This window comes from Trichoplusia ni, chromosome 28, assembly GCF_003590095.1.
Source record: "Trichoplusia ni isolate ovarian cell line Hi5 chromosome 28, tn1, whole genome shotgun sequence".
Classification (NCBI taxonomy): Eukaryota; Metazoa; Arthropoda; class Insecta; order Lepidoptera; family Noctuidae; genus Trichoplusia; species Trichoplusia ni.
Genome location: NC_039505.1, coordinates 291,089 through 318,308, shown reverse-complemented (window position 1 = coordinate 318,308; position 27,220 = coordinate 291,089). Strand labels below are relative to the sequence as shown.

The window sequence follows — 27,220 nt, the reverse complement described above, 5'->3', positions numbered from 1 at the left end:
ACGATCTATCGGCCACCCGGACAACTGCGACAGATGATCCGCTCTCCCAAGGACAAGGATCCTTTAGGCTTCCCGGGAGTATACAAAATACCGTGCGACTGCGGTCTGAGCTACATTGGGGAAACCCGGCGTAATGTAGCAACCAGACTTGGCGAACATATACGCAGCATGAAGAACATGGACACCGACAAGTCGGCAGTGGCAGAACATGTGTGTAATGCGGGGACGGCACACTACATACGTTTCGACAAAGCCTCCGTACTAGCGAAGGAGAAATACTTCGTGCCGCGAAAAGTACGTGAGGCTATAGAAATCAGCCGTCACCCGAATTTCAATAGAGATCGTGGATGGACACTGCCACCAGCGTGGAAACCAGCACTGAATGCTGCGTTATGTCATACGAAGCCAAGCCTGGAAAGCACTGACGTGTATGTAAGTATGCACTGACTCAGCCAGTACGGGAGCACGGACGATGCCAATGACGACAGCAGACCCCCCACCCGCGCCACCGGCGTCGCCGGCCCCACCGCCGCTCAGGGCGCGGCGCTACGCAGCGAGATGCGCGGCCGCTGACGTCAGTTCGACTCGCGATCCCGCCGCGTCTGCTCATGATTAAGGACTCCGGTTGGGTCCGAAACTAGTCGGGCTACCCCGATAAATACGCGTGAGTAAACCGTTACATCATTTAATAATGTACCGTTTTATAAAAATCAGTGAATTAGACTTTCCATATCAAAGAATATTATGGAGGTTTTCACCTAGTATGACTGAATACGAACTTACAACAGTCACTTATGGTACAACGAGTGCCCCCTATCTTGCGGTACGAACATTACAACAACTTGCTATAGATGAACAAGATAATTACCCAATCGCAAGTAAAGCTACACTGCAAGACTTTTACGTAGATGATATCCTGTCAAGAGAGTCTCAGGAGAGCTCAGCTAAAGAATTGCAGGGACAGTTGATATCGATGCTAGACAAAGGCGGATTTAAACTTAGAAAATGGTCATCAAATAGTCCAGAACTGCTTGGAAACATACCCGTGGAAAACCAAGATGATGAAATGCTCAAACTGCCTTTAGACGAAACGAGAAAATCATTGGGCATAGCATGGTCACCACGTGAAGACTGTTTTTATTTCCGAATAACTATAACGGAAAATAAAAAACCTACTAAAAGGTTTATTATGTCGGAAGTTGCGAAAATATTTGATCCGTTAGGTTGGATGGCACCAATTATAATTAAAATGAAATTACTTATACAAGAACTCTGGACAAACGGCTTAGAATGGGATCAACCAGTTGATGACATGGTTCAGAAAAAATGGATTGAAATCCAAAAACATGTCAAAGATATTGAGAAAATTAAAGTTCCACACAGGTGGTGCTACACGACAGACAATACAAAGATCGAGTTATTTGGTTTTAGCAACGCGTCTGAAAAAGCCTACGGAGCGGTTGTATATAGCCGTGTAAGGATAAATGACGTCTACTACGTTACATCACTACAAGCAAAGTCAAAAGTAGCACCCAAGAAACAAAAAACTACTCTACCTCGACTTGAGTTATGCGCTGCTGTACTAATGGCCGGGTTGATAGACAAGGTCAAGGAAGCACTTAACTGCAAGGACGTTGAGATATCTTGTTGGACTGATTCAATGATCACCTTAGGCTGGATAAGAGGAGAGCCTCATCGGTGGCAAACGTTTGTGGCTAATAGGGTATCAGAAATTAAACGGTTAGTACCAAACGCTCAATGGAATCACGTCATTTCTGTGGATAACCCGGCTGACATCGTTTCAAGAGGCATCGACCCAGAAAAACTAATAAACCGAGCTTTATGGTGGAACGGTCCGCAATGGCTCGAAACTGATAAGATGCCTATAACGAGAACGATGCCACAGCCAAATGAAGAAGTCGAGTTGTGTCATTTGTCAACAACTAAAACAGTGACGATTGATTTCTGGGATAGATTTTCCCGTTGGGATAGAATGATAAGGGTGCTGTCATATTGCTACAGATTTGCAAGCAAACAAAAAAATTATAACCCATTGTCGTGTATGGAAATAAAATTAACGACAAAACGAATTCTTATGATAGTACAGCAACAAGAATTTGAGGAAGAATTAAAAACTATTCGCAATAACCAATCTTTAAAGAAAAACAATAAACTGTCTAGTTTGGACCCATTTATTGACGAAGATGGATTACTAAGAGTAGGAGGGAGATTACAAAACTCAGAACTACTCTACGACCAAAACACCCAATACTATTAACTTATAACCATCATGTAACATCGTTGATTATACAAGACGCTCACCAAAAAACATTGCATGGGGGAAACAAACTGAGTCTAGCATATGTACAACAAAAATACTGGATCATTGGTGGAAAAAGGAAAGTTAAGAGTTTACTTAAGAAATGTGTAAAATGTGTACGATACAAAGCATCTACGGTTTCTCAAAAAATGGGAATACTACCAAGAGCTCGAGTGACGCAATCCTACCCATTCAGCCATACTGGAGTGGATTATGCGGGACCGATACAAACACGAACTATGAAAGGACGAGGTCACAAGTCTTATAAATCACATATTGCCGTTTTTGTATGTTTAGCAACAAAGGCAATACACCTAGAGTTAGTGGGAGACTTGACAACAGAAACATTTATAGCGGCGCTACGTAGATTCATGGCACGAAGGGGTCACGTATCACACATGTATAGTGACAATGCCACGAACTTCGTAGGAGCAGCCAACTTTTTACATCAAGAAATCTTACAGATAACGCAGTCAGCACAATTTCAAAACGCAGTGACAAACATAGGAACCCAGTGGCATTTTATTCCTCCCGCGTCACCGCATTTTGGTGGTATCTGGGAAGCTGGCATGAAGTCAGTAAAACATCACTTACGTCGAGTGATAGGAGAGTCAACACTGACATACGAAGAAATGACAACGTTTCTCCACCAAATCGAAGCGTGTTTGAACTCAAGACCATTGTGTGCGCAAAGCGAAGATATTAATGATAGTATAATACTTACTCCCAGCCACTTTCTTATTGGTCGCGAAGCAGTAGGGATTCCAGATCCGATTTCGAACGTTAATACTGATCTGGTAAATAAGTGGAAAAACATTCAAAAAATGAAAAAAGACTTTTGGAAGAGCTGGACAAAGGACTATTTACACCAACTTCAACAAAGATACAAATGGAAACAAGAACATCAAAATGTTAAAATTGGAACTGTGGTCCTCATAAAAGACGATAATATAAGTCCCAGCAAATGGCCATTGGCAAAAATCAAAGAAGTTCACCCAGGAAATGATGGTGTAGTTAGAGTAGTAACACTCCAAAAATCAACAGGTGTTTGTCAAAAAAGGTCAACTCATACGTTAATTCCTTCTCCGGTAAATGAAATGGAGGATAGTGGTACTACGTGTGAAGACAGACAAGCATCTACGCAATGTCATATGTCAAGGGCTACAATACACAAACGAGAGCGATCACAATTGAGAAATCCCGGGAATTCAACAAGCCGGCTTACATTTGCTTTGTTGATTTTTCGAAGGCATTTGACTCCGTAAAATGGCCCTTACTATGGAAGACTTTGCTAGAAATGGGCACGCCGAGACATCTTGTTCACCTCCTAAGACGTTTATACGAGGATGGAACAGCGTCAGTAAGAACAGATGACGTACTTTCGAGCCATTTCCACCCCAGTGCAGGAGTCCGTCAAGGGTGTATCATCTCTCCCCTTCTGTTTAACATATATACACGATATAACAAAATATACCCTCATATACGTTACACCGATTCCAGAGAGGAAAACAAACGGATCATTTGATTGTTTAACCATTCAACAGACATTCATTGGGTTTGATTATAACAACGAGCACTACTTCGAATTAAGTGAAGTCGAATTTACAGACTGCCTGCGTAGTAATACAGAGTTCGTGTGCTTTCCTGTCGCTGTCAAGAACATGCAATTTAACGAAAATTGCATAGTTGACCAACTTTTTAAAGCTGCAAATCACAGCCAAACCCACTGTACATCAAAAACCTACAACTTATCGACAGAGGTTGTATGGAAGCAATTATTTATGCAAAATACTTGGCTCTTTATTTCAACAAAACCTACCACCGTATCGATAATTTGTGACGGCCAAGGAGAGGAAATTATAATTCAAGACGTCGGTGTTCTACATATCTCCGAAAATTGTGTTATTAAAACTACTAACAACTTGCTTGCTACAAAAAGAACAACAACTATAACAGTACTGGCTTCGTATTCTAGAGTAACAAATTTCTCTCTAAACAGTCAAATTGTACCATCAAACATAACAGACATAGCTAAAGAACAGATATTAGACAGTTCAAAAGGATTTTTTGACCATTTAATTAATTCGGAAACGAACTTAAAAACTCAATTAGATAATTATTAAATGATGTAACGGTTTACTCACGCGTATTTATCGGGGTAGCCCGACTAGTTTCGGACCCAACCGGAGTCCTTAATCATGAGCAGACGCGGCGGGATCGCGAGTCGAACTGACGTCAGCGGCCGCGCATCTCGCTGCGTAGCGCCGCGCCCTGAGCGGCGGTGGGGCCGGCGACGCCGGTGGCGCGGGTGGGGGGTCTGCTGTCGTCATTGGCATCGTCCGTGCTCCCGTACTGGCTGAGTCAGTGCATACTTACATACACGTCAGTGCTTTCCAGGCTTGGCTTCGTATGACATAACGCAGCATTCAGTGCTGGTTTCCACGCTGGTGGCAGTGTCCATCCACGATCTCTATTGAAATTCGGGTGACGGCTGATTTCTATAGCCTCACGTACTTTTCGCGGCACGAAGTATTTCTCCTTCGCTAGTACGGAGGCTTTGTCGAAACGTATGTAGTGTGCCGTCCCCGCATTACACACATGTTCTGCCACTGCCGACTTGTCGGTGTCCATGTTCTTCATGCTGCGTATATGTTCGCCAAGTCTGGTTGCTACATTACGCCGGGTTTCCCCAATGTAGCTCAGACCGCAGTCGCACGGTATTTTGTATACTCCCGGGAAGCCTAAAGGATCCTTGTCCTTGGGAGAGCGGATCATCTGTCGCAGTTGTCCGGGTGGCCGATAGATCGTCTTGATGCTATATCTCTGGCGTAACAAGCGACCTATCTTGTCTGTGACACCCTGCACGTATGGTAAGCACGCAGGAGTCCGCTCGGCCTCCGCCGGACGCTTGCGAGCTTCGCCCGCAGATCCCAGGAGACGTCTACACTTGCGCCACTGATATCCGTTGCGCTCTAATACGTCACGTACATGCCTCAGTTCCGCATTGACGTATTCATGGTCGCAGAGAGCGAGTGCTCGGTTCAGCAGCGTACGAGGCACCGAAGATAGGTGTGAGGGGTGGTGATGGGAGTCGGCTCGTAGGTACCGGTCTGTGTGCGTTGGCTTCCGGTATACGGTATGAGTCACCCGTCCGTTCGGCTCTCGGATGACCAGTACGTCCAGGAACGGTAACTTTCCTTCTTTTTCCTCCTCTATGGTGACCTCTATCTTCGCGTGCACCCGATTTATCAATTAGATAACACAATATGGAAACAAATAATATCTCACACGTATATAACTAGCATCAGTACTTCACTTATAATTATAGCTGTAGCATGTATCTTAATTTATTTTTCTCCGCAGTTAATAAACCGACTTCGAGATAGTTGAGCAGCAAGGAGGAACACCGCACCGCCTACACAACCGTCAACCAACGTTACCAACACATCGCACCGACAACGTACAAGTGCCAGGAAGCAATACGGCATACCACGCAGCATGCCTGCACAGCCACAACAAGCAGAACAAGGTCAAGTCGGCCCATACGAGATCATCGAGCTGTACCAGCTGGTGTCCTGTTCCTGAGAGTCGCCAGGATGTTCAATGCTACCTTTGACCATTGACTCAGCACTTCGGCGGTTGACGCGCGGCCTACTTCAAATATTGTTATAGTTGCATATTACACGCATAGAATACTAAGATATTGGTACATTTGTGGGTGTTAAGAGAAAGTAGTATATAAGCTGCAATATTTGTAAAATAAATCAGATTAGAATTTATTCTTGTCTCATTACCCCTCACCGTGGCCAAGACACCTTTAGCCATCTCTGATCAATCCTGTGAGTCTGCTGGACTGGCAGTGAGTTTACCCACCACTCGCACCTGGAATTCCTACCCACTATCCGTCTGTTACCTTAGGTCTATTGGTGCAGACATCCTGTACTTATTTACATATGTATTTATTACAAAGTATATGGTAGGTTAGGGCTGTAGGGCTTATAGGACTTAGGATCGTAGGGACTGAAGGGCTTATAGGTCTTAGATTAGGTTCTTTTAATTTACCATATATTCATGTACAGCCGCATCCTGTAGAAGGAGTGGTTGTACATATACCGTCGAGTTGACCACACGTTGTTTTCTTTAAAAATCACTGCACCACAAAATTAAACATTTTGGTCCATAATCGAACCGGATTACGGATACTAATGAGCATCGTGCCCGGCCCACCCGCGAGAACAAAAGAATATTACCTGAGTGCGATAAGGAGTCGTCCGGCGACACGTGTTTTGCTAATCGCTAATGTGCAAATCATTGAACAATTTTAAAACGAGAAACGAGTTATTTATGTAAAATTGAGTACTATAAACTGATACTAGTTAACAAGGTGTATGTGACTTGGTGCAAATATAAATAACTGGACATTGAGTGAGTGACAAACGAGTTTTAATATAAAGAAACTGTTACTAAACGTCGAACTTCTAACCAAATAGTGACCGAGCTGAGGGTTGTGTGCAGTGATAGCTAATTGAGCCTATTGTTACTACAATGGAGGCACTTTTTTCCATACAAGATGAGTTGTTAGTTAATTTAACGAAAGCGGAACGCAATTTCAAGAAAACTCCGAAGGATCGAATTAAAAAACAATACTTAGAAACGAGACTGGATATATTAGAACAGTTATTTAAAGATTTTAAAAGCGGTCATCGGGAGATAGTTGCAAAAGCGAAACAGAAGACGGATACATACTTCACTGAAGAAAAATATGAGACTTTTGAGGAGTTGTATGTCCAATACAAATCGAGTTTACTAGAAGCTTTGCAACAGTTTCTACCGCGTAGTTCTGAATTATCGAAACCGGCAGTTTCCAACAGTGCGAATAATAACTGCAGTGATGTGAAATTACCCCGCATACAATTACCTACGTTTGGGAGTAAGTACGAAGAGTGGCAAACGTTTTATGATATGTTTTCCTCATTAATACATAACAATAAGAATATTTCGTCGGTACAAAAATTACATTACCTCAAAACTAATCTGAGTGGAGAAGCATTAAACCTATTAAGTAATTTTTCGACGACTGATGCAAATTATGAAGAAGCATGGCGGCAGCTAGTTCGGCGATACAATAACAAGCGTTATAACTGCAATGCCATAATGAGGACTTTGTTCTTTATTTGGCATAAAGAAAATTTAAACCGAGTCAGCCAATGCAATTAGGAGTTTGTTGGATACGACGTCGACTTGTCTTAAATCTTTGGAGAACTTGAGCATTAGTACTGAATCTTGTAGTTACGCCAACGTGTCCGTCGTTTACTTAGTCGTCTCAAAATTAGACACAGAATCTGTCAAACAATGGGAACAGCAGGTCATGATGATGAATTACCTACTTGGAATCAACTGAGAGATTTTTTAGAGTACAGATTCAGGACTTTAGAAATGATAGATACGAATGGCAACCGCAACGCGCAACAAGTTAAACCTACTACTAAGTCGAAATCCTTTCACGCATCAGTAGAGAAGGAAAAGGAGAACAAGTCAAATATTAAGTCTGAGGCCAAACCAGAATGTCCGATGTGTTATGAAGGTCATTATCTCAACCAGTGCCAGCGTTTTAACCAAATGACGCCTAAGGAAAGACAGGATTTCGTACAAACGAGTAAATTATGTTTTAATTGCCTGGCACCAACGCATGCAGTAGTTAAGTGTCGTCGTACATTCAGCTGTAGGAAATGTGGGAGAAGACATCACACGATGTTACATTTTGAAAAAGAGAACTAGGAGCCAGCCAGTAATAGAGAGCAGGCGGCCGTAGCGTCACCGAGTGAACAACAACAAGAGAGAGCGAGTACAACACGAGGTAACACTACCATTACGGCTACATTTTCTAGGCGAGAGTTGCAACCCAACAGCGTGCTACTGGCGACGGCGAAGGTTAAGGTATGCCGTTCAAACGGTTTTAAACAATTAATTCGTGCTTTGCTTGACCAAGGGTCGCAGGCATCTTTTGTATCGGAGTCAACTGTACAATTATTAGGTCTCGCTCGCAAACCAATGAGTGGCTGGGTGTCAGGGCTAGGAGATGGACGTATGAGGATTAAAAATACGGTTTCATTTCGTCTAGAATCACGTCATAACCCAGCTAACTACGTTATCGTTAACGCTTATGTTTTACATACCCTAACGTCATTACTTCCTTCGACTAACGTGAGCACTTCTGAATGGGCAGACATTGACAATCTTCCTTTAGCTGATCCTATATACGCGACGCCAGGTAACATCAATATTTTGTTAGGTGCAGAAGTTTATAGCGAGATATTACTTGATGGTGTGATGAAGCATCCTGATTGTAACGTAATTGCACAAAATACGGTGTTTGGTTGGATTTTGTCAGGACAAGTGTCAAGGGGATCTCGAACGTTAGCAAAGGATAATCTTATTAGCATGCACGTACAGGTGAAAGAAGATGAGTTACTTAAAAGGTCTTGGGAGATGGAAGATGAGCCTAATTTAATAAGGAAAGAGATGACTAATAGCGCGAAGGAATGTGAGGAATTGTTTGATTCAACTACAGTGAGAGATAATAAAGGTAGATTCATAGTGAGGTTACCCTTTGCAACGAAGGAACCTAAGTGTCAATTTGGTAACAAAGAAGAGACAGCTATCAAGAGGTTAGAATATTTAGAGAGAAAGCTATCGAAAGATTCAAAGTTGAGAGAAGAGTATAATAAAGTTATGAGAGAGTACTTAAGCATGAATCATATGAGACTAGTGAATGAGAGTGAGTTGCAAGAGTCCAAGGCAGTCTATCTTCCCCATCACGCAGTGGTGAGAGAAGACAAGGACACCACTAAAGTAAGAGTCGTCTTTGACGCGTCGAGCAAAGGTGATAATAATATATCATTAAATGAAAAGAATTAAATGAATGGAAAGAGGATAATTTTGAGTACGTAGTAAACTTACCTGAACCTAAATATTTAGTCACAAAAAGACAAGTATTATCTGAAGTTGCGAAATTGTATGACCCTTTAGGTTGGATTGCCCCAGTGGTAGTTAATGCGAAGATTTTAATTCAGAAACTGTGGAAATCTGGTCTTGAGTGGGATGATAGTTTGAAAAATGATTTAAGGGTTGAGTGGCTGAAATACAGAGAAGAGCTTATGGATTTGAAAAATCTTAAAATACCTAGGTGGGTAAACTTTACACAAGAATGCAAGAGAGAGTTACACGTTTTTTCCGATTCCTCAAAATCAGCCTTTGCGGCAGCAGTTTATATTAGAATCATTGATAGCTCAAATAGAGTGCATATACATTTACTGTCCGCAAAGACTCGAGTTGCTCCAATTGTAAAGGAGATTTCTATACCTCGACTTGACTTGTGTGGCGCCACCTTAGCAGCCAAGCTTATATTTGAAGTATCTCAAGTGCTGGATATACCTAATGATAATCTCTATGGATGGACCGACTCCACCATAGTGTTAGCTTGGCTCAAGGGAGGTTTAAGTCGATGGGCAACATTTGTGAGCAATATAGTATCCACCATATTAAATATTATGGATTACCGCTGTAGTGTCACATTGCACCGCCAATGGAATCACGTCTCATCAGAGACAAACCCTGCGGACTGTGCGTCACGTGATCTGCAGCCCAAGGAATTGAGTGAGCATACATTGTGGTGGAGAGGACCACAGTGGCTTTTAGGAACTACATTTAACACACAGACTAAATTCATTGAAGACACTCACGAAGAGGAACGAATCCAGTCTTTAACTGTTTTATCTGATGTGGAAGATGAATTGTTTTGGTTAAAATATTCATCGTTAAATAAATTATTGAGAGTTGTATCCTACTGTAGAAGAGTTTTGAATTATAAAATTAAGAAAGAAAATAGATCTGAGATACCTAAATTTATTACACCTAATGAAATGAACGATACTTTATTAGCATGCACTAAACAAGTACAAGAGCGCGAGTTTGCAGTCAAATTAAAACAGTTAAAGACTGGAGAATGTGTGGCAAAAAACAGTAAGTTACGGCCTCTTTGTCCCTTTTTGGACAAAAAGGGGATAATAAGAGTAAGTGGACGCATAGCACAATCAGACGCATGTTATGACACAAAGCACCCGATAATTATGCCTGGTAACCATAATTTTACCATGGTTTTAATTGCAGATGCTCATGCAAAAACATTGCACGGTGGTCCACAAGCTATGTTAAACTTCCTTAGAACAAAGTACTGGATCTTACGGGCTAAGGAACGAGATAAAAAATATTTCAGAGAATGCACTGTTTGTTTGAGATACTCCACAAGGAAGACTATTTATTTATTTATTTATCATGGAAGACTTACAGCTAAAGTAAACATAATAAGAACAGTTTGTGAGACTGACAGCCAATTAAAAGTCTTCACTTCTGCAAAACAGATTGATAAAGTGTGTGCGAACAACACAATACAATACAGCCACCAAGAAGAAACAGGATAACAATCAAACTTGACTTCAAGCAAACAGTTCAAGCAAAATCCCAGAATTAAAAGTCTATTATACAAAACTTCAGTAAGAAAGCTAAGGCTCATGCACTTTCTGGCCGAGGATACACTTGTCACGAAAGGATCAAAGTCGTATTGTCTGCACATGTTATTAAAATTATTACTTGCACGCACTATGAATGAGTTTTGCCTATAATTCGTAGAGGAAAATGGAAGGCACAGCGTTGAGTTCCATCGTTTCGACCTTACAGGAATATTAAAGTAAAACTTGGATAGAATATCGGAATTATTAATAGAGTTATTGAAAATTTTAAATAATGAAATGCATTATTAAATGATGTAACGGTTTACTCACGCGTATTTATCGGGGTAGCCCGACTAGTTTCGGACCCAACCGGAGTCCTTAATCATGAGCAGACGCGGCGGGATCGCGAGTCGAACTGACGTCAGCGGCCGCGCATCTCACTGCGTAGCGCCGCGCTCGCGCCGTGAGCGGCGGTGGGGCCGGCGACGCCGGTGGCGCGGGTGGGGGGTCCGCCGTCGTCATCGTCATCATCCGTGCTCCCGTACCGGCTGAGTCGGTGCATACCGTGCTGACCGCGTCGCACTCGAGACTTAGCGTCGTTTGAAATGACGCAGCATTCAGTGCTGGTTTCCACGCTGGTGGCAGTGCCCATCCACAATCTCTGTTAAAATTTGGGTGACCGCTGATTTCTATAGCCTCCCGTACTTTCCGCGGCACGAAGTATTTTTCCCTCGCTAGTACGGAGGCTTTGTCGAATCTTATGTAGTGAGCCGTCCCCGCATTACAGACATGTTCAGCCACTGCCGACTTCTCGGTGTCCATACTCTTCATGCTGCGTATGTGTTCGCCAAGTCTGGTTGCTACATTGCGCCGGGTTTCCCCAATGTAGCTCAGGCCGCAGTCGCACGGTATTTTGTATACTCCCGGAACGCCTAAAGGATCCTTGTCCTTGGGAGTGCGGACCATCTGTCGCAGTTGTCCTGGCGGTCGATAGATCGTCTTGATGCTATATCTTCGGCGTAACAAGCGACCTATCTTGTCAGTGACTCCTTGTACGTATGGTAAGTACGCAGGAGTGCGTTGAGCCCGTAATTCCCAGGAGACGTCTGCACTGGCGCCACTGATAACCGTTGCGCTCTAATACGTCACGCACATGCCTAAGTTCCGCATCAACGTAATTTGTGGTCGCATAGAGCAAGTGCTCGGTTCAGCAGCGTACGAGGCACCGAAGATAGGTGTGAGTGGTGGTGATGAGAGTCGGCTCGTAGGTACCGGTCTGTGTGCGTCGGTTTCCGGTAGACGGTGTGAGTCACGCGTCCGTTCGGCTCTCGGATGACCAGCACATCCAGGAACGGTAACTTCCCTTCGCTCTCCTCCTCCATGGTGACCTCTATCTTCGCATGCACTTGGTTAAGGTGTGACGTCAGATCCTTTAATGCGTCCCGGGTGATGACAGCAAAAACGTCATCAACATATCGCCACCAGTATCGCGGTTTAACACTGGCGGACTCCAGTGCTTTTTCTTCGAACCACTCCATAAAAATGTTTGCTACAACGGGCGCGAGAGGCGAGCCCATGGCCACTCCGTCAATTTGGAGATAATAGTCCCCACGCCACAGAAAATATCCGCTTTTCAAACAGAAAGTGATGCTCTCAACATAGCCAGTAGGTATTGTAGATCCGCCTAAAAGGGTAGTTATTATTTGAATGACTTCATCTACTGGTACGTTGGTAAACAGCGACGTTATGTCGAAGCTAACCATTATTTCAGTGTTCTGCAGCTGTATACCATTCAGTAACTCAACAAAATGACGGGAGTCTCTCACGTAGCTGCTCGTTTTGCCCGTGTATGGCTGTAACAGTGTAGCCAAGTGACGCGACAGCTTATAGGTCGGTGCGTCTATTTGGCTAACTATAGGTCGTAGGGGCCAATTAGTTTTATGAATTTTTGGCAAACCAAAAATTTTGGGTGGTGTCGGATTTTGTGGAAGTAGTTGTGCTACCAGCTCCTTGTCACCTATGATGTGGAGAAGTTTATTTACTTTCGTCGTGACTCGAGATGTGGGGTTGTAAGTAACTTTACGATAAACACTTGTGTCGCCCACCATTTGCGTTATTTTGTGTTCGTACGCCTCGGTGTCGACGACTACAGTGGCGTTACCTTTGTCCGCTGATAGCACTAACAGTGACTCATCATTGCGCAACTCCCGCAGGGCACTAACCTCCTTGAGGGTAATATTGCTCTTAGGTAGGGGAGACTTACGCAATAATGTGGACACATCTTGGCGTAGACAATCAGCATCTCCGTGAGGTATTTTATTCCTGAAAATGGTATTTTCAATATTTGTTATTATATCCTCAACAAGTATTCTACGTGGTGTCGGTGCAAAGTTTAGTCCACGAGAGAGATTCTCACGACAGTTACTATCAAAATATAATGAAATGCAGTCAGAGATTGATCGCCGATTAACAAGGGGTAGTATATGATACCTCTTCCAGAGATTAAGGTAATCTTCAGATCGGTACGGTACCTTCTGATGATAACACAAATATGTACTTTATAAATCTCCTCTGGATACTCTTTATACGATCAATGTATTTGTGGTAACATGGATTCTAGATCTCAGACGCGTACTCCAAGTGGCATCTAACAAAAGTACAATATAGGATTTTTAATGTTTTAGCTTGACTGAAGCACTTGGAGAGCCGCATTAAGAAACCTAGTGCTTTAGATGCTTTAGCGACTATCGCAACGACATGTAATTCAAACGTAAGCTTAGAATCGTGATATACACCCAAATCTCGGATGCAGTTCGTTCTAGGAAGTACTTGATTGCCTAAAATATATGATGAATGGATAACCGAACGCTTTCGAGAATATGTTGTAACCGAACATTTAGCAGGGTTGAGGTCAAGCTTACTCCCACGACAGTAGGCCTCCAGACGATATAGATCATCCTGAAATGCCACCACGTCCGCACATGATGATATTGTGGCATAAATTTTCATATCGTTAGCAAAACACAACAGTTTGGATGAAGTCAGGTAAGAGCTGATGTCATTTATATAGATAATGAAAAGAAATGGGCCGAGCAATGAACCCTGGGGGACTCCACTGGGGACAGGCACCCAACCAGACATATAATTGCTTAACACTACTGCTTGGGACCTGTTCTCCAGGTAGGAAGAATACCATCTGAGTAAGTCACCTCGTATTCCTATATTATAAAATTTTGACAGTAAGATATCATGGTCAATCCGATCGAAAGCCTTACTGTAATCAGTATAAATGACATCAACCTGCTTACCGTTATCCATGGCTTCAGTTATAAAGTCATTTAGCAAAATTAATGGTGACAGTAGACCTTCCTTTCAAAAAACCATGTTGAAAGGTACTAAATGAGTTTTTGAGAGCACTATACACTTGATTATAGACGATCCTTTCGAAGATCTTTGCCACGATACAAAGCTTGGATATCGGCCCGTAGTTTTCAATTTCGGTTTTGACCCCTTTTTTATGAATAGGTGTTATGAAAGCCGATTTCCAAAGTCCAGAAACAACACAAGTATCCAAAGATTTTCGAAAGAGAATCGAGATGGGTTGGGCGATCGAAATTGAGCACCTGACAAGAAATTTAGACGAAATATTGTCCGGGCCAGCCGCTTTAGAAGTATCTAATTTACAAAGCAAGCTAGAAACCTCTTCAGCGTTTACCACAATACTAAATATATCAGACAGGTAGAAGTACGTAGAAAACGCTTCGCATATTTTTTCTCCGGAACGCAACGTTTCGTTATTATAGTTCAAGGTGCTTGGAACTGCATTTGAGTTGTGTCTTTGTTTAACAAAGGTCCAAAAATATTTCGGGTTGTTTTTGATAGATTTTTCGGTTAAGTTGTAATGGAACGTTACATGAATAATCATGTTTTGTTTCTACAAATTATAAATTGAACTACCTACATATTGTTCATATTATAACGTTGTAGCGGTAGGTATATTTATTAAATTCTAACTAATACATAAAAGGAAACATAGTAAAAAAAAATATATATATATTATATATTAATATAAATAAAATCAATTATAACTGAGCAAAACTTAATTAATAAAAATAAAATAAAAACATGAAAATGAATGCATTGTTCTTTGTTTACGCGTGTTTTGGAACGCGCCGAATGAACCGAACGAACCAAGAATGAGTTCGATTGAGGGAGATGCGACGGCGGGAGCGCGGTGCCACGGGGGGACATATTGACCTCTGACCACTTTCCGTCCTGTCAAGCGTCCTAGCAGACACGGCCGTTAAATTCAAATTTAATTAAAAAAAAAAAATAAGTTGAGAGTGTTTAAGTTTAATACTTGTACTTAATATTTTTGTGAAGATCCCGAATTAGGGTTTTTTCCTTCCGGCTTTAAGGAGCCAGCAGCATCCTCGCGTTCGGGCCTGCCTACGAACCGAGGTCATCCGAGGAGCCCGCTTCCGGCAACACCAGTCGCACGTGCGCGCCATCTCCATCAACGGCGAAGTCACCGTACAGCTCAGCACTGAACCTCGGCCTACTTTCATCTCCGGCCAGCGGCGGAATCTCGCCACAACTACAGGGGGGTACCTATCCCTGCAGAGGTGACTACAGACAAATTTGTAATCCACGACCCACAAATCTTCGTGTGCCTCCGGCTGTTTTTTTTTTTTAAATATAAATTTCAAGGTACACACCCGTTTTATTTTTTTTATTTTTTATGATTAATCACCTACCTAGGTGGGAATAAACGGGTGGAGGTTACACTGGCGCCCAATTACGTGGTTTTGTCTGTTCTCGCTTCTGTAGTTAGTAGTTAGTTATTGTACGGTGAGTGGGTAATTTTATTTTGTAAAACGCTTTGTGTGTTTGTTTGCATCAACTGGAGTGAAGTCTTATAATCTCATCATTTCCGTTATTTTAGTATATTGTGTTAACGTTAAAAAAAAAAAAACTCATACAGGGTGTTTTTTTTTTTACAGGCTGTTCAATTTTTTTTTATAATATTGCTACCAGCCGTGGTAAAATTTAAATCGTGCTGTTTTTTCCAATTCTTTGCATAACCTTCACACCAGTTGCAAAAATTGTTTTGTCTGCTTTTGTTCGCAATTTTTTTGTTTCTTTCTTTCTTTTACTTCTTACTTACACAGCGTTCTGTTAAAGTAGATTATAACGGAACGGAGTATTTTTTTTTTCTTTTTTTTGTCCATAAAATTTTGTGTGCAATTTGCAACTTTCTCTCATTTTGTTTTTTTTATCCGTATTTAAAATGGCATACCCTATTAAGTATCTATCCTTACAAAAGTCGGAATTAGAATACGAGGTAGCCGTACGAGGTGAAACCCCAGCTAATACTGTGGCGGATCTTAGGCGGCAGATCTGTAAGCTCAGCCAAGATTTTTTGTCTGAGGATATTTTGTGTTCCCATCTCGACCCCCTTGATGACCTAAATAGTTGTCTGGAAATTTTAAATAAAATTAAGTCTAGCCTTGAGGTGGATATCAAGGACAAGAATGTTTTGGGGCGAATCGAAAATCTTTTCCATCATCTTTATCATAGACTTAACAGGATAAGTAGGGATGGGGGATTCTTGGACGTGCATACGGAATGTACAAGTATGTTTAAAGAATATTATGGAGCTTTAACATCTTTAAAAGCGAAAAGTATAGACCCCCTCATTACTACCATCCCGCATTCTGATCCGCAAGTTACAACTGAGAGATTAAACATTTCAGTGACTTGCGAAGGAAATGTTAAAAGTTGCGAATTAGCCAAAATAAAATATGACGGCAAGTCTTGCGTACGTGCTTTTATTCAGCGAGTCAGCGAATTTAGTGTAGCTTGTAATATTTCAAACGCAAAATTACTATCATTCGCTACGGAAATCTTTGTGGACGATGCACTCCATTGGTTTAGAAGCGTAAAACAACAGGTTTTTTCTTGGGATGAACTTATTGTTCTTCTGTAACAGGACTTCGACAGAGCGGATTACGATTACCTTCTTCTGTCTGAGATTCGATCTAGGACTCAGGGAGCAAAGGAAAACATTACGATCTATCTATCCATTATTTTAGGAATGTTTTCACGCTTGTCGGGATCTCTTGCAGAGGAGGATAAGCTAGAAATAATATTACACAATATTATAGTACGCGTAGATACGCGTAGTATAACTCTTGCAACATTTAATTGCAAAAATGTTGTACGATCAGCTGATTGTGTTCGTAGATTATGCCAAGAAGCGGATGTAATAGCGCTACAAGAAACCTGGCTGTTACCTCATGATGTACCATATCTCGGTACCCTTGAGGATGACTTCGCATATACGGGGAAATCCGCCGTTGATACGTCAACAAGAGTTCTCAAAGGAAGACCGTATGGAGGAGTGGCACTACTGTGGAGGAAATCAGCATCTTCGAAAGTTTTAGTGCTAAAGTGTGAAAGTGATCGTTTAGTCGCAATTAGAATAGAACTGGCGGAACGTTCTTTTCTCATTTTCTCGGTGTATATGCCTACCAACTCAGCAGATAATTTCATTGAATTTACAAACTGTTTAAGTGAAATTGTTGCTATTTGTGAGAACAGTAGTGTGGAGTCTGTGTTTGTATTGGGAGACTTTAATGCGCACCCGGGCGAACTATTTGCTAATGAACTGATAACTGTATGTGCCGAGCAATACTGGTCGTGTGTTGACATGGAGATGCTTCCGGAGGACACGCACACATTTGAAAGTCCCGCTAACGGTGCATTACGTTGGCTCGACCATTGCGTGGTGAGTAGTGCCGCACGACACTCAATTGTTAATGTATCTATTTTGTATGGGGTATACTCGTCAGATCATATTCCGTTACTAATTAAAATCAAAATCAAAATCAAAATCAAAATTCATTTATTCAAATTAGGCTACTAAGTAGCACTTTTTGAAGGTCATTTACATTGGACAGCACCCAGTTTCGCCCACCCTTCACCGCTTCCTAAGTGCTTTTGCTGTGAGAGAAGAAACGGCGCAACAAACTCCCCAGCAGCACGCTGTCATTCCGTTTACAAAAAATATTATAATTGTACAGAACAATAACAAAAATAAGTGTGCAGGTGCCATGCCAAACAAACAAAAGTTTGAGGTCGCTGTATATAAACCTTTACGAAATTAAACTTTAAGTACTAAGGCCAAGGTCAGCAGACCGACCAGCCACCGCAAGCAGCACCCGTTCACGAGTATGACGCAAGGGTCAGCCATCACCTCCCTCGCCATATTAGAGGGAAGGAGGTGACCCGACCCAAGACGCCACCGCAGGCAGTGACGACTTAGGGAGCATGACGTATCTGCTGCCGGCTAATAAAATAAAATAAGACTGAAAGAAATACCCCAAACGTTGATTTACCTGGCATAGCCCTAAACACGGAGGCGGCATAAATTGCTACGTCATTCAATTTTATAATTAATAAATTATACATGTCAAAATTTATAATAAATAATATATACGTGCATGCGTATAATTATACTAAAAATAAAACAAAATAGGTAACACAATGTTACACACATAGAGTATGTCTATCAAATTACACAAATACACGTCAAACATTAATCCACACTAAACCGTCCTGTGCAAATCACGGCGACCAACTATTTTTATCATTTAAATAATCATTGATTGTATAGTAAGCCTTCTTGCACAGTTTATCTTTAACCGTTGTTTTAAATGAGTTAAAAGGCAATTCCAATAAAGTGAGAGGCAGTTTATTGTAGAGGCGAACACCAAGTCCCACAAATGAATTGTGTACCCTGTGTAACCGGTGCGATGTACCAATTAACTTATGTTTATTTCGTGTATTTATACTATGAATATCACTATTTTTGGAGTATAAGTGAAGGTTTTTTCGTATCAGTAGTATATTATCTATCTATCTTCTATATCTATATCTATACTTATAATAAATCTGTAGAGAGGTCAATTCTGTACATAAAATATATTTAAAAAATAACTATCAAGGGGTGGTTAGGGATCGCTACTGATGCCAAAAATGCAATCAGTAAAATTTTTGTCTGTCTGTCTGTCTGTCTGTCTGTCTGTCTGTATATTCGTTATAGAAACAAAAACTACTCGACGGATTTTAACGAAATTTGGCACAATTATTCTTCATACTCTTGGGCAGGTTATAGTATACTTTTCATTACGCTACGACCAATAGGAGCAGAGCAGTGAAGGGAAATATTGGGAAAACGGGGTAAGTTACTCCATTTTTTAAGCTTCCGTCACGTGTGCAGGCTTATAGGTTAAAGCTACATAGAAATCATGTATGACGGAAATATTCTCCCTAAAATTATATAAAAAATATTCCTCGACAGCATATGTCTAACTTTTATGGTTGACTCACAATAACACGTGAAACTCCCGATAGCTTAGCAATTCGGAGATTTCTGATTGTATTTGTCTACTCTAACGTTTACAACACTATCACTCATCCCCAATTAAAAAAGTTAACATTATTACCTATTCAATAAAAAAAGAATCATGTAAATCGGTGTAGAAACACCAAAGTTATACATGAAATAATAAGAAATCGCGCGTGAATACAGAGTCATGCTATAAGGATTATTTTTGTGTATCGGTTGCCGCGCTCGACGCGCGTCGTGGCGGGAGGTATAAAAAGGCGGGGGGTCCGCGCTCGAGCGTCATACAATATTTGGCTGTTGATGCGAATAGACGTTCAGACTGTTCGACCTTATTGACAATCAATAATTGTTATTTGCAAACCGTGCTTATCAGCACGACTTTTAGTCTTTGAATAGTTTATTTTTAGAATTGTTTTGTTGTTAGTTTATATAATAGGTATTAGATTAATAGTATTAGTAGTAGGTACACCTATTAGTTATTTTGGTAGTGTTTAATTGTATTAATAGTTTATTTTCGTAATTGGTAGTGTTTAATTATATTAATAGTTTATTTTCGTTATTATTATATTAGTTATTTTGGTAGTGTTTAATTGTATTAATAGTTTATTTTCGTAATTGGTAGTGTTTTATTATATTAATAGTTTATTTTCGTAATTATTCTATCTATATCTATACTTATAATAAATCTGTAGAGAGGTCAATTCTGTACATAAAATATATTTAAAAAATAACTATCAAGGGGTGGTTAGGGATCGCTACTGATGCCAAAAATGCAATCAGTAAAATTTTTGTCTGTCTGTCTGTCTGTCTGTCTGTCTGTCTGTCTGTATATTCGTTATAGAAACAAAAACTACTCGACGGATTTTAACGAAATTTGGCACAATTATTCTTCATACTCTTGGGCAGGTTATAGTATACTTTTCATTACGCTACGACCAATAGGAGCAGAGCAGTGAAGGGAAATATTGGGAAAACGGGGTAAGTTACTCCATTTTTTAAGCTTCCGTCACGTGTGCAGGCTTATAGGTTAAAGCTACATAGAAATCATGTATGACGGAAATATTCTCCCTAAAATTATATAAAAAATATTCCTCGACAGCATATGTCTAACTTTTATGGTTGACTCACAATAACACGTGAAACTCCCGATAGCTTAGCAATTCGGAGATTTCTGATTGTATTTGTCTACTCTAACGTTTACAACACTATCACTCATCCCCAATTAAAAAAGTTAACATTATTACCTATTCAATAAAAAAAGAATCATGTAAATCGGTGTAGAAACACCAAAGTTATACATGAAATAATAAGAAATCGCGCGTGAATACAGAGTCATGCTATAAGGATTATTTTTGTGTATCGGTTGCCGCGCTCGACGCGCGTCGTGGCGGGAGGTATAAAAAGGCGGGGGGTCCGCGCTCGAGCGTCATACAATATTTGGCTGTTGATGCGAATAGACGTTCAGACTGTTCGACCTTATTGACAATCAATAATTGTTATTTGCAAACCGTGCTTATCAGCACGACTTTTAGTCTTTGAATAGTTTATTTTTAGAATTGTTTTGTTGTTAGTTTATATAATAGGTATTAGATTAATAGTATTAGTAGTAGGTACACCTATTAGTTATTTTGGTAGTGTTTAATTGTATTAATAGTTTATTTTCGTAATTGGTAGTGTTTAATTATATTAATAGTTTATTTTCGTAATTTGGTAGTGTTTAATTAAATTAATAGTTTATTTTCGTAATTGGTAGTGTTTAATTAAATTAATAGTTTATTTTCGTAATTGGTAGTGTTTAATTATATTAATAGTTTATTTTCGTTATTATTATATTAGTTATTTTGGTAGTGTTTAATTGTATTAATAGTTTATTTTCGTAATTGGTAGTGTTTTATTATATTAATAGTTTATTTTCGTAATTATTACATAATAACTATATATAATTGTAAGTGTAAGGTAGCTTCAGTTACCGTCGATTAAAAATACACAATGCCACCTAAAAAACGACCATCTTTATCTCGAAATTCGAGAGATGCTAAAAGGATGAGAAATGCGCGTTCTCAAGAATCGGCAGAGGAAAGAGCACATCGGTTAAACTCTATGAGAGTTAGTGCCTCAACCTCTCGAGCCAATGAAAGCTCTCCAGAGAGAGAGATGCGATTAGCAGCTGACAGAGCGAGACGAGCTACATCACGGGCGTCTCAAAGCTCTTCTCAACGAGAGCTGAGGCTTACCATTGACCGAGAACAACATGTGTTATCCCGAGATGCTGAAACTGCGTCACAACGAGAATTGCGTCTCACTGCTGACCGCGAACGGCATACATTGTCTCGCGAGTCAGAAACCTACACTGAGAGGGAATTGCGTCTCACAGCTGACCGCGAACGTCATATATTGTCTCGCGAGTCAGAAACCTTCACTGACAGAGAATTGCGTCTCACAGCTGACCGCGAACGTCATATATTGTCTCGCGAGTCAGAAACCTACACTGAGAGGGAATTGCGTCTCACAGCTGACCGCGAACGTCATATATTGTCTCGCGAGTCAGAAACCTACACTGAGAGGGAATTGCGTCTCACAGCTGACCGCGAACGTCATATATTGTCTCGCGAGTCAGAAACCTACACTGAGAGGGAATTGCGTCTCACAGCTGACCGCGAACGTCATATATTGTCTCGCGAGTCAGAAACCTACACTGAGAGGGAATTGCGTCTCACAGCTGACCGCGAACGTCATATTTTATCTCGAGAATCTGAAACTTTAACTCAATATGAAGACCGTTTGACAAATGATAGGGTGCACCATAATGTTATTCGATCTCTCGAAGACGCACATGAGCATGAACAACGACTAGAGTCGGTACGCGAATATTATAATTCTTTGAGACAAGAACGATCAGTAAGTTTGTCTAATGAAAGATTAAGAATCGAAAATATTCGGTCTCTTGAAACGGACGAACAGCGAGAGGCCCGTCTTACTGCAGACAGATTTCGACATAGCCTTAATAACTTAGATGTACACATAGAAGATCAATCTAGAAATTCGGTGGCTTGGTCCGACAAATATAAAAGTGGGTTTGCTTATAACCTCACAATTGATTATGGATCATCTTCTGTAATAGGCGATATGAACGTGGTATGTCGTTTTTGTAATGCTTCAAAGTGGAGTAAGGAGTCAGCTGGTTTCTGTTGTTCTACAGGTAAAATAAATTTGCCTTCATTCGAAGACCCACCGGAACCTTTGAAATCACTACTTTTAGGGGAACATATACAATCTAAACAGTTTTTAGATAATATTCGCACTTATAATAGTGCATTTCAAATGACATCCTTTGGCGCTCAACAAATCTCAGAAGGTCATTTCATGCCTACTTTTAAGATACAAGGTCAGGTTTACCATTTGATAGGATCCCTTTTGCCTGAAAACCAACCTAAGTTTCTTCAAATATATTTTGTATCCGACTACAACGAACAGTCGAATATAAGAAATCAATATTTCCCGAATTTAAATACTGAACTCATATCACAACTTCAGAACATGTTGCATCAGGTTAATTCGTATGTATGCAGTTTTAAATCGGCATTAGAAGCTCTTCCTCGAGATGATGATAACAATTATAAAATTGTTATAAATGCCGATAGGCGTCCAACTCAGGAACACCCTGGGCGTTATAATGCTCCATCCACGAATGAAGTTGCTGTGGTATTGGTCGACCAGGAATGTGATAGGCGTGATATCGTTATCCGTTCCAGAGATAATCGTTTGCAACGTATTTATGAAACCCACAGGGCTTACGACAGTTTGCAATATCCTTTGATATACTGTCGAGGGGAAGATGGTTATAATTTTGCTTTATACCAAACTGATCCGCGTACAGGCGCACCTAATTATAATAAAAAGATTTCATGCCTTCAATTTTACTGTTACCACTTGCAAGTAAGACGGAATAGGTTTGTATACTTTCAACGTTTTCGTGGCTTATTCAATCAGTTTATTGTAGACATGTACGCAAAAATTGAAACCGAAAGATTAGTTTATATACGATCTAATCAAAGGCAGCTGCGCGTTGAAGAATACGTGCACCTTCGCGACGCCATGCAGCAAGATAACGATACGGTGAATAATGGGTCGTTTAGTTATTTTGCCCTCTTCTTTTACTGGTGGTCCACGATACATGCACGAACGTACTCAAGATGCTTTTTGTTACGTAAGAAAATATGGACGTCCCGACTTATTTATTACTGTAACTACCAATCCTAAGTGGGATGAAATTACTCGGGAGCTTCTTGAGGGTCAAGCACCGCATGACCGCCATGATATCATAGCAAGAGTTTTTCATTTAAAATTAAAATCAATGATAGATCTACTTACCAAAGATAAAATTTTTGGAGAAGTATTGTGTTATATGTATAGTATTGAATGGCAAAAACGCGGCTTACCTCACGCACATATCCTGCTTTGGTTAAAAGATAAGGTTCGACCTAATGATGTAGACAGTTTAATCAGTGCTGAAATTCCAAGTCCGATTGCAGATCCCGTGTTATACGACATTGTTAAAACTCATATGATACATGGTCATGTGGTTCGTTTAACGGGAATTCTCCTTGCATGCAAGACGGTCGTTGCACTAAAAGATATCCAAAAGCCTTAGTGGATGGCACTGTAACAGGACATGATGGATACCCATTATATCGTCGCCGTTCAAGAGATAATGATGGTTTTACTGTTGAAAAGCGAGTGTCTGGACAACAAGTTACTTTAGATAATAGGTGGGTCGTTCCGTATTCTCCTGTGTTGTCCAGAGCATTTCAAGCTCACATAAATGTTGAAATGTGTAATAGTGTAGAGTCAATAAAATATATTTGTAAGTATATTAATAAGGGCAGTGACCAAGCTACATTTGCTTTGAGAAATGAACATGATGAAGTTACAAGATTTCAGTCAGGCAGATATATAAGTTCTTCAGAAGCTGTGTGGCGGATCTTAAGTTTCAACATTCACGAAAGATATCCACCTGTGACTCATCTGGATGTTCATCTTGAAGGCGGCCAACGTATATATTTCAACGCCGAAAATGTCACAGAACGGTTAGAGAACCCTAGACAAACAAGTTTATTAGCATTCTTTCGACTTTGCCAAACTGATGATTTTGCAAAATCTCTTTTGTATGAGGAAGTTCCATCGTATTATACCTACGATAAGCAACGGGGTGTCTTTAATCGAAGACGCCGTGGCAGGCCTGTAGATGGCGAGTCAGGTATTTTTAAAGAACATGTTCTTGGTAGAGTGTACACCGTTCATCCTAACAACGCTGAGTGTTTCTATTTGCGATTATTATTACATACCGTGCGAGGACCAACCTCATTTATAGATTTGAGAAAAGTAGACGATGTTGTTTATCCCACTTATCAAGCAGCTTGCCAAGCGCGTCATTTGCTTGAAAATGATCAGCATTGGGATGACGCTTTAGCAGAATCCTGTGTTAGTGATAATCCACGACGGTTACGCCATTTATTTGTAACATTACTCACATTTTGTAATTTGTCAGATGCTGTAACATTATGGGAAAAATATAAAGAAAAATTTTCAGAAGACTTTCTTAGAAATATACCTAACAATGATGAAGGCACAACTAATGATAATTTCCGTGATCTTGCCATAAATCAGTGCTTATTAGCTCTTCAGGATGACTTAACAGCAGTAGGCGGTAAATCACTCTGTGAATATGGTTTGCCAACACCAACCTCAGTCGGAGAGGTAACTAATAGGGAATATTCCGCAGAGATTGGTTACAATTTAACGGAACTGCTGACAACATTAGAAAACGGTGTCCCAATGATGACTGCAGAACAACGTTCAGTTTATGACCGCGTGTGCAATAGTGTTCAAAATAATTTGGGAACAATATGGTTTTTAGATGCACCTGGAGGAACTGGAAAAACCTTTTTGACTAAATTAATATTGGCTTATGTTCGAAATCAGCGTAAAATTGCTCTTGCCGTAGCTTCATCAGGGATAGCTGCAACATTGCTACCAGGAGGTAAAACTGCTCACAGTATGTTTAAAATACCAATTGATTTAGATCGCACGGAAAATCCAACCTGTAGTATTTCAAGAAATAGCGACAAAGCTAAGGTATTACGCGAGTGTAGTTTAATCATATGGGATGAATGTACGATGGCCCATCGAAAAGGAGTAGAAGCGGTAGACAGAACTTTAAGGGATATAAGACAAAATGATCGACCAATGGGCGGTATCACGGTTTTATTTTTGTGGTGATTTCCGACAAACCTTACCGGTAATACCACGGGGAACCCGAGCTGATGAGGTTAGGGCTTGCCTGAAAAGCTCTTATTTATGGCGAGATATACAATCGGTGCATTTGACTATAAATATGCGAGTGAGAACTGGAGATAACCCGGATGATAGTCAATTTTCTGACACATTATTAAAGATTGGTGAAGGTACCTATCCACAACTACACCAAGGAAAACTTATACTGACGCCTGAATTATGTTGTATGGTGCAATCTCAACCACATCTTATATCGTCGGTTTACGGTGACGTAACAAATATATTAAATAGGGACAATTCTTGGCTATGCGAAAGATCTATTTTAACTCCTCGCAATGACCAGGCATCTGAGATCAATAACAAAATACTGTCGAATATACAGGGGGAAAGCAAAGTTTATAGATCAATAAATAGAATGGTCGATGAACAAGAAGCCACTAATTACCCGATAGAATATTCTTTAAATATGCCCGGACTTCCCTCTCATGAAATTTGTTTAAAAATTGGGATACCGATTATTATGCTCCGAAATTTAAAACCACCACAACTTTGCAATGGAACTCGACTAAAAGTAACCCAGTTGCAAACAAATATAATCGAGGCTCAAATTTTAACAGGTTGCGGTGCAGGAGAAACCGTCTTTATTCCCAGAATACCCTTAATACCAAATAATTTTCCATTCCAATTTAAAAGGACGCAATTCCCAGTATCGGTGTGTTATGCAATGACAATTAACCAAGGCTCAAGGGCAGACTTTTCGTGTTGCTGGAGTAGATCTCAGTGTCAGTTGTTTCTCACATGGTCAGTTGTATGTTGCTCTTTCCCGTGTTAGCAGTTCTAAAAGTCTTTATGTTCACGTGCCGGACGGGTCAACTTTCAATATAGTTTACCCGGAAGCTTTGCACTAAAGTATTTTCGTTTTATAGGTACCTTTACCTTACCTTTATAAGGCAGTGGTACTTATATTGCCACCAGAATTTGAACCTTAACACATTATTATAAAGTTTAAAAGCTATAAATATTTTTAAGTTCTGTGTCTTATAAAGGGTTAAGCCTTATGTGAACGTGATCTAAACAATATTACCAATATAAATAATAATAATAAATATTACCAATACATTAACTTAATACACAAGGAGTTACACGCTGACGGAGTCGCGGACACAGCTATCTATACTTTTCTGCCGGAAGTCACTATTCACGCGGACGAAGTCGCGGGCACAAGCTAGTTTAAAATACAAACATTGCCTGTTGGTTCTATCGTTATTGCGATGAAAAAGCATACTGCGTTTGAGTCTGGATCAGACGACAGAACCAGTTGTGAGCGCGCAAAAACGAAAACATTACAACATTGCCTGTTGGTTCCTATCGTTATTCGATGAAAAAGCATACTGCGTTTGAGTCTGGATCAGACGACAGAACCAGTTGTGAGCGCGCAAAACGAAAACATTACAAACATTGCCTGTTGGTTCCTATCGTTATTGCGATGAAAAGCTACTGCGTTTTGAGTCTGGATCAGACAACAGAACCAGTTGTGAGCGCGCAAAAACGAAAACATTACAAACATTGCTGTTGGTTCCTATCGTTATTGCGATGAAAAAGCATACTGCGTTTGAGTCTGGACCAGACGATAGACCCATGTGAGCCGCAAAAACGAAAACATTACAATCAAGTCGTTTCGAT

General features: G+C 40.5%; 2 protein-coding genes across 2 annotated transcripts; one reads left to right on the top strand and one right to left on the bottom strand.

The window, feature by feature from the left end:
- Positions 1-763: 763 nt before the first annotated feature.
- LOC113505989 lies at positions 764-2,278 on the top strand. The gene has a single exon (XM_026888855.1). It carries the CDS (start codon positions 764-766, stop codon positions 2,276-2,278), a length of 1,515 nt encoding a protein of 504 aa, XP_026744656.1.
- Positions 2,279-11,999: 9,721 nt separating this feature from the next.
- Positions 12,000-17,131, bottom strand: LOC113505988. The gene is made up of 2 exons (XM_026888854.1): positions 17,127-17,131; positions 12,000-13,152 (listed from the first exon to the last, which is right to left on the bottom strand). The coding sequence occupies exons 1-2, from the start codon at positions 17,129-17,131 to the stop codon at positions 12,000-12,002; spliced, it is 1,158 nt and encodes a 385-aa protein (XP_026744655.1).
- Between the last annotated feature and the right edge of the window lie 10,089 nt (positions 17,132-27,220).